The following is a 17,393-nucleotide window of genomic DNA, read 5'->3' as shown; positions in this document are numbered from 1 at the left end:
AGAATACAGAATGGCTAATACTCCCATCTTGTAAATGATAGATCTGACACTAAAGTTTGTGACTTATTAAAGGTTGCAAAGGTACTCAGAGATAGAGCCTGGACTGGAACCTCTACATCTTGTAATTCAAATTAAGAATTCTTTTTGGTATACTGTGCTGCTAGACCTTGGTATTTTTAAATGCCAAGGTTTGTTGAATACTTTTTTGTTAGAGCCCCTTTGTTACTGTTGCTGTAATGAATTTAGCTGAAACAAAAACTTTGTCTTTAATACTTTTTCTACTTAGAATATTTCTAGTTAGAATATAGTATTTCTGGGGAAGTGGAATCTTGTTCAGATTTTAAAATATTACCATGTTTAACTGAAAATAGATTGTAAAGCACACATAATTATTTTACAGTTACTAAATACGTGCTAATTTCCCTGTAAGTCCAAAACCCATATTTTTCCTGACATAAGTTGTGTTACTTTATGTTGTGGTCTGTTATGCAGAATTAAGCCAATAAGATCATTTTCAGATGTTTGTCACCCTTAGAACATTTTTCACATTTAAATATATTTATTGCTGGTGAGATTTGGATTTTCTTTTGTGTTTATATTTTTATGTCAAGAAACAAAGGCCTTTGATATACTAATGTGTAAACCTGTTAGCAATTATAACCATTAAAAACACTAACATCTATCAGTGCTGATGGTAAACTTTGCTTTATAAAAAAGCACGTCACAAGAACTGGCCTCTATTTTTCAAGTGATTATAATTTACCATAACCTCCTTTGGTGTTGACAAAAGTGATCTGTAGCCATCTAGTAGGTGTAGACGTCAGTAGGATCTAGGTTTTAGATGCTTTATATAAAAAGAACAGCAAGAAAGTGTGGTGCATGGAGTTGATTTAGAGGATAGAATTAGCAATTCATGTGTGTTTTACAGAGAAATTCATTATCATAATTTTTGATTTCTCTTTCCTTCTTTTAAGGCTTCTCATTTCTTTTGGGGATTGTGGGCTTTGATTCAAGCCAAATACTCCACTATTGAGTTTGATTTCCTTGGGTAAGTTAAATTTTATTATATGATTACATTGGTCTCTGCTTTTGTTTGGATTGACATTCAGAATTCACAGGGAATATTGTAGTTATTTGCAATCAATTATAAAAGTTGTATACATTTAGTAATTGGTCTGTGAAGAAATTGCTATAAGCTGTTAAGTGCTCACAGGATTAGAAAAGTGTCCAGTAGGTGGTGCAATAAACTAAAAATATGTCCTTTGAAAATCTTAAACTTTAAGAAAACCAGCTTAGAGGACTGAGTGAAAATAAGGGAAGCACCAAGTTTTTCAGCTTTGACTAATTTTTTTGTTGTTCTCTTTTCTCACTAGGTATGCAATTGTTCGTTTTAACCAGTACTTTAAAATGAAGCCTGAGGTTACTGCATTAAAAGTGCCTGAGTAAAGAAGAGATTTAATTATTCTCCAGTAGCTGAGCAATGCTTGTGACTCTTTTCTTAAGAAATCCCAAAAAGCCAATGTTAGTTAAAATTCTGTTATTTCATTTGGTTATCTTGCTTTATAAATTATGCCTCTAAACAATCAAATCTATTTTTGAAATAGACTGAATGATGTCAAGAAATATACCTACTGCTATCCGTATGTGGTGGATTAGAAATGTGTTAAATCTGCAAAAGGTATAAAGATGTCAGTTTAAGCATTTCTTTGATAATTTAACCTATGTTGTATGTGAATTATTTATTATAAACTTAACACGATTCTGTGACTGTTTTTCTGTTTCATGTTCGTTGAGTGTAAGCAATGAAAATGTCCCAAATACATTTTTTTAAGTTTTACTTTAATAAGATTAATTTCAGTAAACATTCTAGTTGTTCAATGTAACCTTTTTATCTTGATGCATTGTTAGTAAAATGAATCATTTACTCTTGAAATGCCAGTCATTGGCTGATGTAGATAATTTAGGATTTTCATATAAAAATGTCTGTTTAGGAAGGTGAAATACATTCACTGTCTCTGTTGGTGGTACATCTTGTTGAATTCAATATTAGAAAGTATTTCTTTTTGAGGTAATATAACTTAGAATTAAATCCCTGTTTATGTAGTCTCGCAGTATAAATATAAATATTTACCATATAATCTTGGAATAAGTATGAGTTAATGTTACCAAAATCTGTATTAAATAATGTTTTCAAATGCTAAATACGGTCAAGTTACTATTTTCAGTTTTAAAAATTTTATAGTATCAAATTGTTTCTAACCAAAAATTTCCTTTTACTTCTAGAGATGCTTTATGTTTTTGATTATTAAATAGTCACTAGTATTGCTAATTTTTGAAACAAATATACAAAATTTATCATATGTAGAAATAAGAAAATATTGTTTAGGTTAATTATTTTTTACCCATCCAGAGTCATTCCTTACATTTTAGTTTCATGTTTTAGTTTGATTCTATGTTTTTAGACTGATAGCAAATGATTACTTGATACATGTAAGTTCATCGTTATATGTTGAGGCAGTTATATAATTAAATAAGGAACACTTAGGGCATTGATCTTGTACACTTAAAATCTGACAAATGACAAAATGTGAATTAAGCATAAATAGTCATGGCAGGAGGGCTTTTGTTTATTTCTCTTGTTTTTGTTTAACTGTATTTTTAATTTTGTTTGGTGGTAAGAGGGAGGTAATTATTGTATGGAAAGAAGTTAGATCTTTCAGATAGATAAATAGGCTTCAGGTTTTGAAGTCTGCTGTGTGTAGTTGAGCAGTCATGGTTAACTTTGCTTAGAAAATTAGTCTGACAAGCTTTGCACTTCGGTCACATAAGTGCCCATGTACAAAGTTGGCTTACTGGATCTGCATATTCAAAATATGCAACTACAAATTTGTCCTCTGAGAAATCTTCTGAGGAGTCTAATGTATTCCAAATGACTTAATATTCTCAGACAAATGCTTTAAAATACTTGGATTATCTCAAGATTTTTGAAGCTAATAAAGTAAATAGAAACACAGGCCATTTTAAATGGTAAATTCTAGTTACATAAGTAGAATCTTAAAATATGCTTGTATCTATAACAGTGTTAGACCAGATTTGGTTTCTACCTCCCCAATGTTATAAATGTTCACTTTTGTTTTTATAAACTATATTACTGTAAGATCAGTAGAACTTTGCCTAGCTGATTAAGTGAATGGAACCAATTAAACAACTAGTAGCTTTTTATAATGTTAGTGTGAACTTGAAGAATTGTTTTTGGTGGAATTTTTGTCTATGGTTAGAACATTTTCATAAAACAGATAAAGAATGTGTAATACTCTTGATTTTTTTTTTTTCTTTTGCTTTCTGCCTTCTAAAGTGCAACAGTATATATCTTGTAGAACTGTGAGAGGAGAGAAGATAATTTTTCTACCTTACTCCATATTCTTACTTCAAACCATTTTGAATAGAGGTTCACTGAGCCATTGCTGATAGACTGTGCATAGCTACTAGCTGTCACACTATTGTAGGTTTTTTGGAGAGATTCATAGGGAAGTGAATGTAACCAGGAATAAAGGCTCTCACTTTAGCCCTCGGCATATGCAGTGGATCTTGGGAACAAAATAAGATATTTAATCTATTTTCCCTATTCTGGCTAGATTTTGGTTGTTGTGATGCTCCTACTTCCTGTATAGGTTTTTGGGATCGTGGTGCAGGCTAGTAATAGGGTTCAGAATTGCTTCCCTTTTATATTGACCATGTAAGGGATTCTAAAGGAGGGTAAATCTCAAAGTGCTCTAAAATCATCCCTCTAAAATTTGTCCTGTGGTGTGCTGAGATGTCTGTTGCCTTTTTGTGTTAAGCTAAGGAACTTGAATGCCTTACCTAATAACTCAACTAGTAGTAAGCTCATTTTGTAAATAAGAAAATGGCTGTAAGAAGTGGCATTCATGTATATTCAATGTTAGTCAATAGACCATAGTGGCCTGGATGCTTTAACAAGCAAAATTCCGCAATTATTTTTTCGTTTTTTTCCCCTTCATACTTGTATGATCTCACCTGACCAGTGATTTCTTTTCCTCCTAACCCCATGCTACCACCATTTTCTGGAAATCAAAGAGATGTGGTAGTAAATCATACAGTACACATGATCATCTGAGATCAATATGAGCACAAAACTCATCAAGTAGGTCTGCCTGGAATGTATATAAAATAATGTAAATAAAAATTTGTAAATTAGTGTGAATTGTATCTTGCATATGAGATTGTGTATTGTTTTGCATTCTCTTCCCTTTTGTAGAAATTTTTCTGTAAGGAAATGATTCAGCTTGTTGGTTTTAGAGTAAAAATAGCCAACAGTTATGGCTACACAGTGAGATCACAGGAACTGGAAATAGGGTTTGTCGGCTTTGGTTCAATGTCAGTACTTCTTTATTTAGCCTCTCAGTGCTTAATAAGACTTTTCTTTATTTTTTAGTTAGCCGTTAGGTTTTGTGAGGTTAGATTCCTGGAAGCAGTGAATTTATACACTGTTACATTAATAGAGCTCCATTCTTTGAGTTATGATTCCAAGCTAAAGGAAATTAAAAATGTAATTTAATAATTTCCTATTTTTAGGGTTGTTGATTTTTTTCTACAAAAAGCCTTGAAATTTTAGATATCCCAATGTGAATCTAAGTTCCATATATACAGAAATTAGACAAATAATAAGTCTTTAGTTCAACTTAAGCATATCTCAAATGACTTCTCTAAATTTAAAGTTGATCATGATAGGATCATAAAAGACAGAAAAGACATAAGTAATCTTGTAATGACAATTATTTCCATTTTTGCTGAACTAAAAATATTTAACTTCATAAATATATGTTACTACAGCTTCCAGATTTAAAGAAAAAAAGTTTCCCCCAAACACTCTCAATTAAAAGTTAGAACCCTCCACTTTAAAAATTATACAAATATTTCTTTTTTACATTACACAGAAGCCACCTGTACCATTTTACGAATTTCATAATATAAGTGAAAATACTGTCATTTCGATTTTCTGCTTTAAATTGCTTTTAATAAGCATTCCAAAGTGATACAGACTTAAGCTTTTAATCAATCAGTCATTCAGTTGATAGACAAAGTTAGCGATGCTTTATGCTAGGAAACTTGTTGACAGTAACTTGTGTGACTTTATGCAGAAGACAAATGCTAGTAATTATTATGCACAGAGGAAAAATAATTTTAAGTATGTGGTAAAGCAGCTTCATCTTTCAAAATTGATGTGCTCTGGTTTTTCTTTAGTCCATTAGATTGCAGAATGTCCTTTTACTAGGAATTTAGTTGTGTATTAAGATAACCTGTTTTCAGTTCTTTTTGAAAAGAAGACATTATTAGTTATATTGAACCACCTTATTTTAAAATTTTTAACTTTTATATACCACTTGTGTGATTCCAGTGTCACGTCTTGGGTTTGATGTTGTTGGACAGAAAAGTGTATCAATTATTTTAAATGAATTTTTTCCCCATGTTTGAGGCTTAGTCTGTAAATGTGTTGCTGTAACAGAAAATACTTGGGTATGCATTACTTGAATACTTGAAAACTGAAATTAATAAGATGTATTACATAATGAATTAGATTTTTCTGAACAGTTTTTACACTGAAAATCTTCATTTCTGGATTGCAATTTGAAATGGAATGAAGGCCTGAATTATTTGGGTAGAAAATTATGATAGTGCTGATAAGAACTGTAAACTCTTTTAAACTCTTTTGTGTTTGACGCATCAAACTTCAAGTTTTTTGTAAGTTTCTCTCCTGAAATTTTCTTTCTCTTCTGTACTTTATGCACTTACTATACTACTGATGTAATAAAAGAGCAGGGTTAAAAATATTGTATCTGTATTCATTGTGAATCCTATAGCTTTTCTAGTTAACAAAAAATCGCTTTCTAAAATACTCTTAATCCCATTATTTTGGTTAACATCTTACCCATTTGTGGTATTTCAAATGCCATTAATCATTTTAGTACAACACCTATGTTTATAAAAATTTGAAACATTACATACCGTGTTTGAAACTAATTAGTGAAGAGTAAGAAAAAAACTAGCCAACAGAATTGTAGGTGATGCATTAGTTAAATTTCAAAACTCAAAATAAAGGAACTTTCAGAGATCGGTTGAAATCCAGTGGTATCCCTGTAAATTAGCTCCTGTGACTGGAAAAGACCCCAAAAAGGCAGTGGAGGAGATTAGTGTTCACTTGCTATGGTTGTGGTGTGCTGCTACTTAATTATAGGTAGTGACACACTGAAATTCTTACTGTCCAATAATCCGAAGTAGTTTCCTGTATTTATCTGTACTAAATTGACTATAAATTGAGTCTGCAAAGAAAACTTTTTGACTCTACTGTATTTAGGAGCCTTTGTACAGCTTGGTCAAATCTCCATGATATGAAGTATTTGAGTTTTAAAATATACTGTTATTAAAAGGAAAAAGACATGGCCATTATTCCATGTGCTTAAATGATAATTTCCTTATTCAGTTTCAGAAGAAAAAGAATGAAATTGGGTAACTGTCATTGCGTTAGCTGTATGTTGAATTGGGAAATTGTGGCATAAAGCTTAAATTCGTGTTTATCAAATGTGAACCATAGTAGTATAATGCTGCTTTGTATATAATGTAAGTGCTACAAATAGTCTCAGCACTGAAAAATGTATTGATACCTCTTAAATGAATGCAACTTTTGATGTAGGTGTTTTGATATGCCTCAGAAAATATCTGAGTGTCTGAGAATTTGTTAATCTGTTTGGTAATGAAGATACTTCCTGTTTTTTTGTTTCATATTTTCATGTTTAAAATTTAAGTTTTACATTTTTACTACTGGTTAATTTAAATAAAATTTGTTCTGTGGATAAAATGAGGTTGGCAGTGAAGAAAACTAAAAACAGCCTCATTCATGTAACTGGTTAAGTAAAAATACATTTTCACTATGTGTTCATAAACTTTTAATGAAGCTGTTTGTCTTTCAGTTCAAATATAAGTGATGTTTAGGCTTTATTTCTGTTAATAAGGCTTTTTACCATTGATTAAATGAAGGAATGTATCTTTTTGAAGAGATTTATATTCTGTAAATAAAAATTGGTTGTAACAATAAAGTTGAGTTCTAACTACAGTGTATTCATAAATTTTATTGTTACTTCAACTTATTTTTGAGGTTTTCCTTGTGAATATCTGCAAACGACTTTCCAAAGTTAGTGTATAAATGTATATGTGGAGTGATTCTTTAAATTCTAGTTTTTTGTTTTTTGTTTTTTTTTAGTTTTATATAGATTAAAAAGTTTTGAAAAAATGTTTACTTTTGGAAAAATTTGATTGAGATGAGACTATGGAATTTACATAACTTATAAACATTTCTGTTTACCTAGTTTAAAAATTCATTATTCTTCTAACTATTATGCTTTGTGTCTTCACTATTCTTTGGAACCAGAGTTGGGAAACATAGAGGAATAAAGACACTGTCTGAGACGTAGCATCTTATGGTCTAGGCAGGGATTATCCATTTAAACAACAAACTCTTAAAATTATCAGATAGTGTGATAGATGATCTCTGCCTTCAGGTAATGTTTATTTGCCATGAAGATCAGTTGTCCATAACAAAAATAGTCACTAATTTGTCTTTGTGTGTGTGGTTTTTGGTAGAATGTTTTCCAGTTTGGGTTTGTCTGAGACTTTCTGATGATTAGTTTGCAGTTATGTATCCCCAACTGGGGATAATATCAACAAGTTCCTCATCTCACATACTATACCTTAACAAGTGATGTGTCCTTGTTAAGGTATCACATGTGAGACGAGGAACTTGTTGACGTTAACTTTGATCACCTGGTTAAAGTATTGTTCTGTGTCTTCACTGTATATTTCCCCCTTGCAACAAATAGGCAATCTGTGGGAAAGTGCTTTAGATTGAGTATTTTGTTCCCCTACAAACATCCCGTTTTCCTCCCCTGATTTAGCAATACTTGATGATTCTTACCCAATCCAGTCTTTATTATGATGATTGTAAGATGGTGTTTTAAAAATATTGCTATGTTCTCCTTTTCTCAGCATTTTACTGAAAGGAATTGTCCTCTTATTGGCATCTATCTACCTACCTACCTACCTATCAATCATCTATCATCTGTTTGTATTTTAAGTATAGACTCGTAGATTTCTGTTTTATTCTGCACATTATAATCTGCTATTAATACTGTATTTATTCGTGTCATTGTTAAAATTGTCTGAGATTGGTCTTGAGGGAGCCCCTCAAATCTGGTTCCTTTTGCTATGCTCCCAACATGTTTTGAGCACTTACTTTCTGGCAAAAGAAGTCATTCTAGATTCATCTTGTACCTTTTGTGCCTCAGCCCTGGAATCAGCCATTTCTCCAAAGAACCTAAAGGTTCCATTTAGGAGGAATGGTGTTTAGAAACTAAGATCTGAGATCTTGGTGTGCTTATTGGCTCCTGAGATATTACTGATCCATCCTAGGTTCTTTTGGCTGGCAGAGCAAGAAAGCGCGCACACACACACATTTATGTACAAATCTCTTTTTTAGAGATTGTGAGTTCATACTGTTACCTCCAATTTCTACACTTGATCTTAGCCAAAAGGCCAAGTTAAACCTCCAGTTTCTAACTAGAATTTTTCCTTGCCTCTCTCATTCATATTTGTTTCTCCCTTTACCCGCTATGATTACATTTGTGTGTGTTTTTAAGAATTCCACATAATTGATGTGCTTGTTTAGAATGTGTCACATTGTGTCCGAAATTGGTGGGTTCTTGGTCTCACTGACTTCAAGAATGAAGCCACGGACCCTCGCGGTGTTACAGTTCTTAAAGATGGTGTGTCCGGGGCTTGTACCTTCTGATGTTTAGACGTGTTTGGTTTCTTCCTTCTGGTGAGTTCGTGGTCTCACCAGCTTCAGGAGTGAAGCAGCAGACCTTCCTGCTGAGTGTTACAGCTCGTAAACGCATTGCTGACCCAAAGAGTGAGCAGCAGCAAGATTTATTGCAAAAAGTGAAAGCACAAAGCTTCCACAGTGGGGAAAGGGAGCCAAGCAGGTTGTGGTTGCTGGCTCAGGCAGCCTGCTTTTATTCTCATATCTGACTCCACCCACATCCTGCTGATTGGCCCATTTTACAGAGAGCTGATTGGCCCGTTTTGCCAGGGTGCCGATTGGTGTGTTTACACACCTTGAGCTAGACACAGAGTGCTCATTGATGCATTTACCATCTTTTAGCTAGACACAAAAGTTCTCCAAGTCCCCACCCAACTCTGGAGCCCAGCTGGCTTTGCCTAGTGGATCCCTCGCTGGGGCTGCCGGCAGAGCTGCCCTCCAGTCCTATGGTGCACTGCCACACTCTTCAGCCCTTAGGTGGTGAGTGGGACCGGGCACCGTGGAGCAGGGGGCGGCGCCTGTCGGGGAGGCTTGGGCTGCGCGGGAGCCCATGGGGGTTGGGGAGAGACTTGGGCATGGCAGACTGCAGGTCCGGAGCCCTGCCCTGCGGGGAGGTGGCTGGAGGCCCAGTGAGAATTTGAGCATGGCGCGGGAAGGCCGGCAGTGCTGGGGGACCCAGCACACCCTCCACAGCTGCTGGCCCAGGTGCTAAGCTCCTCACTGCCCGGGGCTGGCGGCGCTGGCCAGCGTCTCCGAGTGCGGAGCCGCTGAGCCCACGCCCACCCGGAACTTGTGCTGGCCTGCGAGGGCCACGCGGGCCACGCACAGCCTCGGTTCCCACCTGTGCTTCTCCTTCCACACCTCCCTGCAAGCAGAGGGAGCCAGCTCCGGCCAGCCCAGAGAGGGGTTCCCACAGTGCAGCAGCTGAAGGGCTCCTTAAGCGTGGCCAGAGTGGGCACTGAGACCAAGGAGGAGCCGAGAGCGAGCTAGGGCTGCCAGCATGCTGTCACCTCTCAATATGAGAGTGTATAAGGTGTACAAATTACTCGTTTTTGTAAACTTTAATCATTTGATTAAAGTGGTATCTGCTAGATTCCTCCCAATTCTGCCTCTCCCTCATCCCTCCTTTTTTTCCCCCGTTTTTCCCTTTTAATTAATATCCTGTGTGTGTGTGTTGAGGGGGATACTTTGAAACTATGCAAATCTTTTGCCATTAATTTTAGCATCCATTGGTGGGTTTTGTTTGCAACAATTAGGTGTTTGTCTAACATTGATTTTCTGTTTCCCTCTTCTACATTTGGAAATGGGAATTTTGCTGGAATGAGGAGTGATACCTTTTTTTACACTTATTTACTTAACTATATCAGTAAGGACTCAGATACTTAATTCACTGGCCTATAATCCACTACAGTAATTTTTTTGGCCAAGTTTTTGACCGAAAAATAATTTTATTGCTCAAGTTTTTCGTTTTGGCAATTGGGAACTTTTTCAACTTGGCTTCTGTATCCTTTCAACATGCCTATGGTACAGGAATTGAGAAGAAATTACTGATGCAGATAGTGAGGGTATGGAAGTCCTCAGTAAGGTTTTCCTTTTAACCCGGTGGCTCACGCCTGTAATCCTAGTACTTTGGGAGGCCAAGGTGGGTGGATTGCCTGAGCTCAAGAGTTCGAGACCAGCCTGGGCAACACAGTGAAACCTTATATCTACTAAAATACAAAAAAATTAGCCAGGTGTGGCGGTGTATGTTTGTAGTTCCAGCTACTCGGGAGGCTGAGGCAGGAGAATTGCTTGAATCCAGGAGGCGGAAGTTGCGGTGAGCTGAGACTGGGCCGCTGCTCTCCAGCTTGGGCAACAGAGCAAGACTCTGTCTCAAAAAAAAAAAAAAAAGAAAAAAAAGAAAAGGCAAGCAGCCCCAAATCATTTTCCCTTCTAACAAAGAGCAGCCTGTAAAATTGAGCTGCAGACATAGATGCCGGCAGTTGTGCCAATCATGTTCAAATCATGTTCAGAATGGCGGCCAGTCTTCCCTTCTTTGCCAGCCATGTGTACAGTAAGGAGCAGATAAGATGGTGCCGGCCAAGGGGAAAGTTCATTTGCTTAATAAGCTTAGGGTGGGGCGTCCAGCATTCCCAGGCAATATGATGGAACCAATCTATTAGCCCAATCTGTGAGCCCTACATAAATCAGACACTGCCTCCTCAAGCCAGTTTATAAAATCCAGACATAGGTGGTTGGCTGGCCTTTTCCTCTCCAAAGTCCCTTCTCTCTCACTAGATAGCTGTTTTCCTTTCTCTTTCTTTTGCCTATTAAACCTCTGCTCCTAACCTCCTTCTGTATGTCTGTGTCCGAAATTTTTATGGCAGGAGATGACAAACCCCAGGTATTTACCCCAGACAATGTAGCCACTTTATCTACATAATTATTTTATGTATTTATTATTTCTTAACCTCTAGCACTTGCAATGTAAGCCTACATAATTTTTTGAGCACTTCTTTTTCTAACAACATGAGGTGTTTCAGGCTCATCTTGTACCTTCCCTGCCCCAACCCTCAATTCCACTATTTCTTCAAGGAGTTCTGATCTCTCTCTTTTTTTTTCTATTTATTAGAAAATGGTATTTAGAAACCAAGACTGGGTGCCAGGTGTGCTTATTACTACTGAGTTCTTCCTACTTCTTTCTTTTTTTTTTTTGAGATGGAGTCTTGCTCTGTCACCAGGCCGGAGTGCAGTGGTGTGATCTCAGCTTACTGCATCCCCTGCCCCCCAGGTTCAAGCAATTCTTCTGCCTCAGCCTCCTGAGTAGCTGGGAGTACAGGCATACGCCACCACACCCAGCTAATTTTTCTATTTTTAATAGAGATGGGGTTTCACCCTGTTGGCCAGGATGGTCTTGATCTCTTGATTTTGTGATCCACCTGCCTCAGCTTCCCAAAGTGCTGGGATTACAGGTGTGAGCCACCACGCCTGGTCTGAGTTCTTGCTACTTCTACATTCCATCAGTGGACATTTAGGAAATAAATATGCGTAGACTAATATACACACACATGCCTCTATACTTTTTCATCCATGTTTGTAACTTTTTATTTTGAACTCATTTCAAATACACAGAAAAGTCACAAGAATCATTTAGTGAACTATTTTTTCCCATGTCCTCCAATAAGTATTTGTTTTATCATTTTCTCTCTACATCTATATTTTTGTGAATTATTTGAGAGCAAATTGCACACATAAATTTCCTTTATTCCTCAATTCTTGTATTTTCTAAAAACACTATTTTGACCCCCATTGTTTCTGATGAGCAGTTGATCATTCAAATGAATGTCACTCTGTATATAGTGTGTTATTTTTTAGTGACTACTTTCAAGATTTTCTTTTTTTTTTTTTTTTTTTTGAGACAGAGTCTCGCTGTCGCCCAGGCTGGATTGCAGTGGCGCCATCTCGGCTCACTGCAGGCTCCGCCCCCTGGGGTTCATGCCATTCTCCTGCGTTAGCCTCCCGAGTAGCTGGGACTACAGGTGCCCGCCACCTCACCCAGCTAATTTTTTGTATTTTTAGTAGAGACGGGGTTTCACTGTGTTAGCCAGGATGGTCTCGATCTCCTGACCTCCTGATCTGCCCTCGTCGGCCTCCCAAAGTGCTGGGATTACAGGCATGAGCCACCGCGCCCGGCCAAGATTTTCTTTTTTCATTTGGTTTTCAGTAATTTGATTATGGTATGCTTTGGTGCAATTTACTTTGTATTTATTATCTTGCTTGGGTTTTGAACCACTTGGATCTATAAATTTATGTCTTTTATGAAATTTGGGAAATGTCATTCTCATTTTTTTGTCCCTATGATACGTTAAAGTTTGATATGTTGAAGTTCCTGATCGTTATGTGATTCTGTCAATTTCACCTTGTATCTCTTGTAGTTTCTGCTTCATATAGGTTGTTGCTGTGTTATTTGGTGCATAAATATACATAATAGATGTTCATTGTAAATTGTGGCTTTTACCATTGTGAGGTTTCACTCTTCATCTCGTTTAATAGTTTTTGGTCTGAATTCTACTTTGACATTAGGATCATAACCCTCCTTTCTTATTTCTAATTGCCTGGTTTATATTTGTTCATCCCTTTAACTTTTTTGAGTTACTGTTTTAATGTGTCTCTTATATACAATATATAATTGGATTTTAGCCTATGAGTCAATTTGAAAATCTTTTCATGTTAATGTACCCATTCATAGTTTTTGCATGACTGATATGTTTGGACTCAACTCTGGCCATGTTAGTCTGTGTTAAAATTACTATGTATTGTTAAGATTTGTTATTTTTTCTGTATCTAGTTTGTCTTTTTTGTTATTTTGCTATTTGTATTCAGGAAGGTTTGTATTTTTGTTCTAGTGGTTTTCTTTATATAATTTTTATAGGGGCCTTTTCTCTTATTTAGCTTTTCCTGTCTTGCCTGTCAGTTTTAAATTCTATCCTCTGACTCCAACTTATTTATTGAACAGTCAGTGATGTTACTCTACTTCTCTCTCTCTCTTTTCTTCTCCCATTTTATTTAATTAACATTCTTTGAATGTTAGAACATATAACATTTCCATACAGTCAAACAATGTCCCTATCCTTGTTTGATTCTTACCTCTACAATTATATACATTAAATTCATTTTTTGTTGTTGTTATTCATACTTTTCTTCTAATGCTCTTGACCAGGTTAACTCTTACTCTGTTAAAACTTTTAAAAACTGTTTTGGAGGTAAGACTTTCAGAGAGCCATCTTTCTGCTTCGTCAGCTGTCTCTTTTGCCCCCATCCCCTTCTCAGTGCAGTGCTGCAGGAACACATTCCACAAAGACACAAAGACAGGATTTGATTTTGGAAAGAGATAAAAACTGGAAATAATTGTCCAGAATAATTTTTTTCTGAGTTGATATGATGCTCTCAAATCTGCTGCATTGAAGACCCTATACTTCAGTACTTTGGAAGTTGTGAATTCATTTTTTTTAACCACATATTTCTACATGGTTTGGTTTTAATTTATTTAGTTGAGCCTGAATTGAGGGAAGTATTTAAATACTTTGTAAACTGCCATTGATTTCCTAGAGGTGACTAGAAGTCAGTCTTCTTAGAATCTAGCATCCCAGCAGCTTTTGAAGTCCCACCAGTGTGTAGTCTTAAAAATGTGTGTCCATAACATTGAAACAAGCTTTAAATGATTTTATCTCTCTAGATGAGTTTCAGCCAAAGCCTATAATTGTTTTTCTCAGACTATTGCATAAAAGTCAATAAAACCCAAGCCAAGCATTATTGACTTTTGATACCAAAACTTTATTTTTAAAAATGGCTGTCATTAAGATTTGGCAGTTGCATTGCTTTATCTCCTCTGACCCCTTCTGTCAATGAGATTATCACAAAAGAAGAATCAGCCTAAAACTCTTCTTTGACATATCAGGTATTTTTACTGTATTATTTTAATTCAACACAACATCATGAATCAAACATTCTGGTTTCTACTGCGATTTCTCTAGTTGGTTTCCTCAACTATATTATGACTCTTAATAGTTGAAAAATTATTTAGACTTATAAAAATATATATTTGGTAATCAGTTGATAAGGATTGCCATTTTAATCTTCTCACCACATTTCAAGAAGCTAACTAAAACTGTTCTCTTTTTTTTCTAGTTTTGTAACACTTGGAAAGAATTTAAAATGTTATTGTGCTTCTTGCAGGTTTTCTTTTTTCTTTTCCACATGGAAACAGAAGGCTGTGTAGGTGCCTTGTAAAAGTCTGTCTTGGTGACATCCCTAACAAGAACCTAAAGCAATCTTGCTAAAAAATATTTCTGAGTTACAGCTTTGAAATATTCTAAAACAGAAAATTCATTAACTAGGAAGAAAATGTAACCATTTGACCACATTTGCCAGTGAATTTCCTTCCTTGGTTAGAGGAGGAGAATTCTTTGTCTTAAATTACCTGGTAATTTTATTGACAATATCAGCTCATTTACCTTTGCAATACAAATGAAGGATGAGAGGGGGGTTGCTAATTGCACCAGTCTTTGTAAAGTTTGAATGGAGTTTAGTTTTTCTCTTGTTTATCCTTGTCAACCCTATCTCACTGGAGACAGAAAGTAGAGGTAAAGTGTTACATAGTAGAAAGGCCCTGTTCAGGTGGCAAGAAGTCCCATTAATGACCATGGGTTTTCTGGGCTTCATATTCTCATTTACAAAATGATCAGATTAAATAAGGTTACCTCTAGAGTCTGTTCTATTTCTAAAATGCTAAGATATGGTAACGGAAATGTTACCAGAAAGGGATCCCAATCCGGAGCCCAAGAGAGTGTTCTTGGACCTCACACAAGAAGGAATTTGAGGTGAGTCTATAAAGTGAAAGCAAGTTTATTAAGAAAGTAAGAGAATAAAGAATGGTTATTTCACAGGCAGAGCAGTGGTATAGGCCGCTTGACTGAGTATATAGATAGCTATTTCTCGATCATATGCTAAACAAGGGGTGGATTATTCATGAGTTTTCTGGAAAAGAGGTGGCCAATTACCACAACTGAGGGTTCCTCTTACTTTTAGACCACACGCGATAACTTCTGGACATTGCTATGGCATTTGTAAACTGTCATGGCACTGGTGGGAGTATCTCTTAGCGTGCTAATACGTTATAATTAACGTATAATGAGCAGTGAGGATGACCAGAGGTCACTTTTGTTGCCATCTTGGGTTTGGTGGGTTTTAGCTGGCTTCCTTTTCGCTTGGTGTTTTAGCAGCAAGGTCTTTGTGAACTGTATCTTGTGCTGACCTCCTAACTCATCCTGTGACTAAGAATGCCTAACCTCCTGGGAATGTAGCCCAGTAGATCTCAGCCTTGTTTTACCCAGCCCCTATTCAAGATGGAGTCACTCTGGTTCAAACACCTCTGACAAAAATACTTCTAAAAATCTTTAATATAGAAATTGAGATCTAATATTTTTCTATTACTGTGGTATATCACTTCTTTCCCTTTGTGCATGCTACTTAAAATTTCAACTCACTCAGAAGATACAGGAGCTGACTGTCCCTGTGGCTCTGCTGTATCGGAACACTGCCTACCTTAAGGAAAGAACTTTGGAGGTCTCAGGCTTTGAATTTTATTTCCTGTAGTTTTTTCTCTCTGAAATCTTATATAGGCTTTTCCTGAGTAAGGGTCATTTTCACTTAGCTTTTTGATGGTATAATGGACTGAATGTTTGTGTTCCCCCTCTAAGTTCAAATGTTGAAGCCCTAACCCTCCTTGTGGCTGTACTTGGAGATGGGGGCCTCTTAGGAAGCAATTAAGGTTGGATGAGGTCCTAAGGGTGGGGCCCTGATAGGATTAGCATCTGTATAAAAAGAGACACCTGAGAGCTTCGCCTACATGCTTCCCCACTGAGGGAAGACCATGTGACTACACAACAGGAAGGTGATTGTTTGCAAGCCAGGAAGAGAGACCTCACCAGAAACCAAATTGGGGGGCACCTTGATCATGGACTCCTGGGCTCCAGAACTGTAAGAAAATACATTTGTGTTGTGGAAGCCACCCGGCCCATGGTATTTCGTTATGGCATCCTGAGTAGAGGTGGTAGCTATGTGGACTGCTTTTGGACTTCTCTATTGTAAGTACCTGAGGGAAATGTGTGTATGTTGAGGGTGGTGTTTAGGGATGCAGTAGAAAAATATTGTACAAAGTACTTCCCTTTCTTTCTTGCTTTAGCTGAGAACAGTGTTTCTCCTGAGGATACCACTTAGTCACAGTCCCCAAAGGCTGTTCATTCTTTCATTAATTATTTTTCTAGGGCTCAGAGGCTTGTGGATGTTTTCTTAGCCTCCCACTGCTATCTCTTGCCAATGAACACTTGCCCTATGCGAAGTTCATGAGATATGGCTATGTTACACCTGACTTGTCTTTCCTATTGGTCATTTCCTATTCTGGTCGCTCTTTCTTCCTCATGAAGAGCTTTAGTATCTCTGAATCCCATTCTCCCACTGCTGCTATCACCACAGGCAGCTTACTTGAGAATGACCCCTCCAGCAACTCAGGCTGAAAGCCCCTGGGCCTCTTCAAATTTTAGTATTATTCATTTCCATTTTATCTCAACATCCCATGTGGATAGTCATAATCTGTGCCTAACTCCTGACCTGAAAAATGCATCACCACTGAAATGTAAAAACTAATATCAATCTTTGGCTATGCTTTTCTGTTCATCCAGCGTTTTTCTTTTCACTTCACCTTTTCTTTTACCTTGTAAAACCTCCAGACTTTGGACCGCATTCATTTCTGTCCAAATATCCCCCTTTTGGCCTATTATTATCTAGGCTAGACTCCTGCCAGCATTTTTTTTTTTTTTTTGAGACGGAGTCTCGCTCTGTCGCCCAGGCTGGAGTGCAGTGGCGCAATCTCGGGTCACTGCAAGCTCCGCCTCCCGGGTTCACGCCATTCTCCTGCCTCAGCCTCTCTGAGTAGCTGGGACTACAGGCGCCCGCCACCACGCCC

General features: G+C 36.8%; 1 protein-coding gene across 1 annotated transcript in view; it reads left to right on the top strand.

Moving 5' to 3' along the window:
* ETNK1 (ethanolamine kinase 1) overlaps positions 1-7,129 on the top strand; it is a 65,750-nt gene extending 58,621 nt beyond the window's left edge. The window contains exons 7-8 of the mRNA XM_055280376.2: positions 975-1,048; positions 1,374-7,129. Coding sequence (XP_055136351.1) covers positions 975-1,048; positions 1,374-1,446 — 147 coding nt within the window. The 3' untranslated portion in view covers positions 1,447-7,129. The remainder of the gene's footprint in view (positions 1-974; positions 1,049-1,373) is intronic.
* Positions 7,130-17,393: the final 10,264 nt, after the last annotated feature.

This window comes from Symphalangus syndactylus, chromosome 5 (assembly GCF_028878055.3).
Source record: "Symphalangus syndactylus isolate Jambi chromosome 5, NHGRI_mSymSyn1-v2.1_pri, whole genome shotgun sequence".
Classification (NCBI taxonomy): Eukaryota; Metazoa; Chordata; class Mammalia; order Primates; family Hylobatidae; genus Symphalangus; species Symphalangus syndactylus.
Note: the sequence above shows the minus strand (reverse complement) of the source record. Positions and strands in the feature narration are given on the sequence as shown.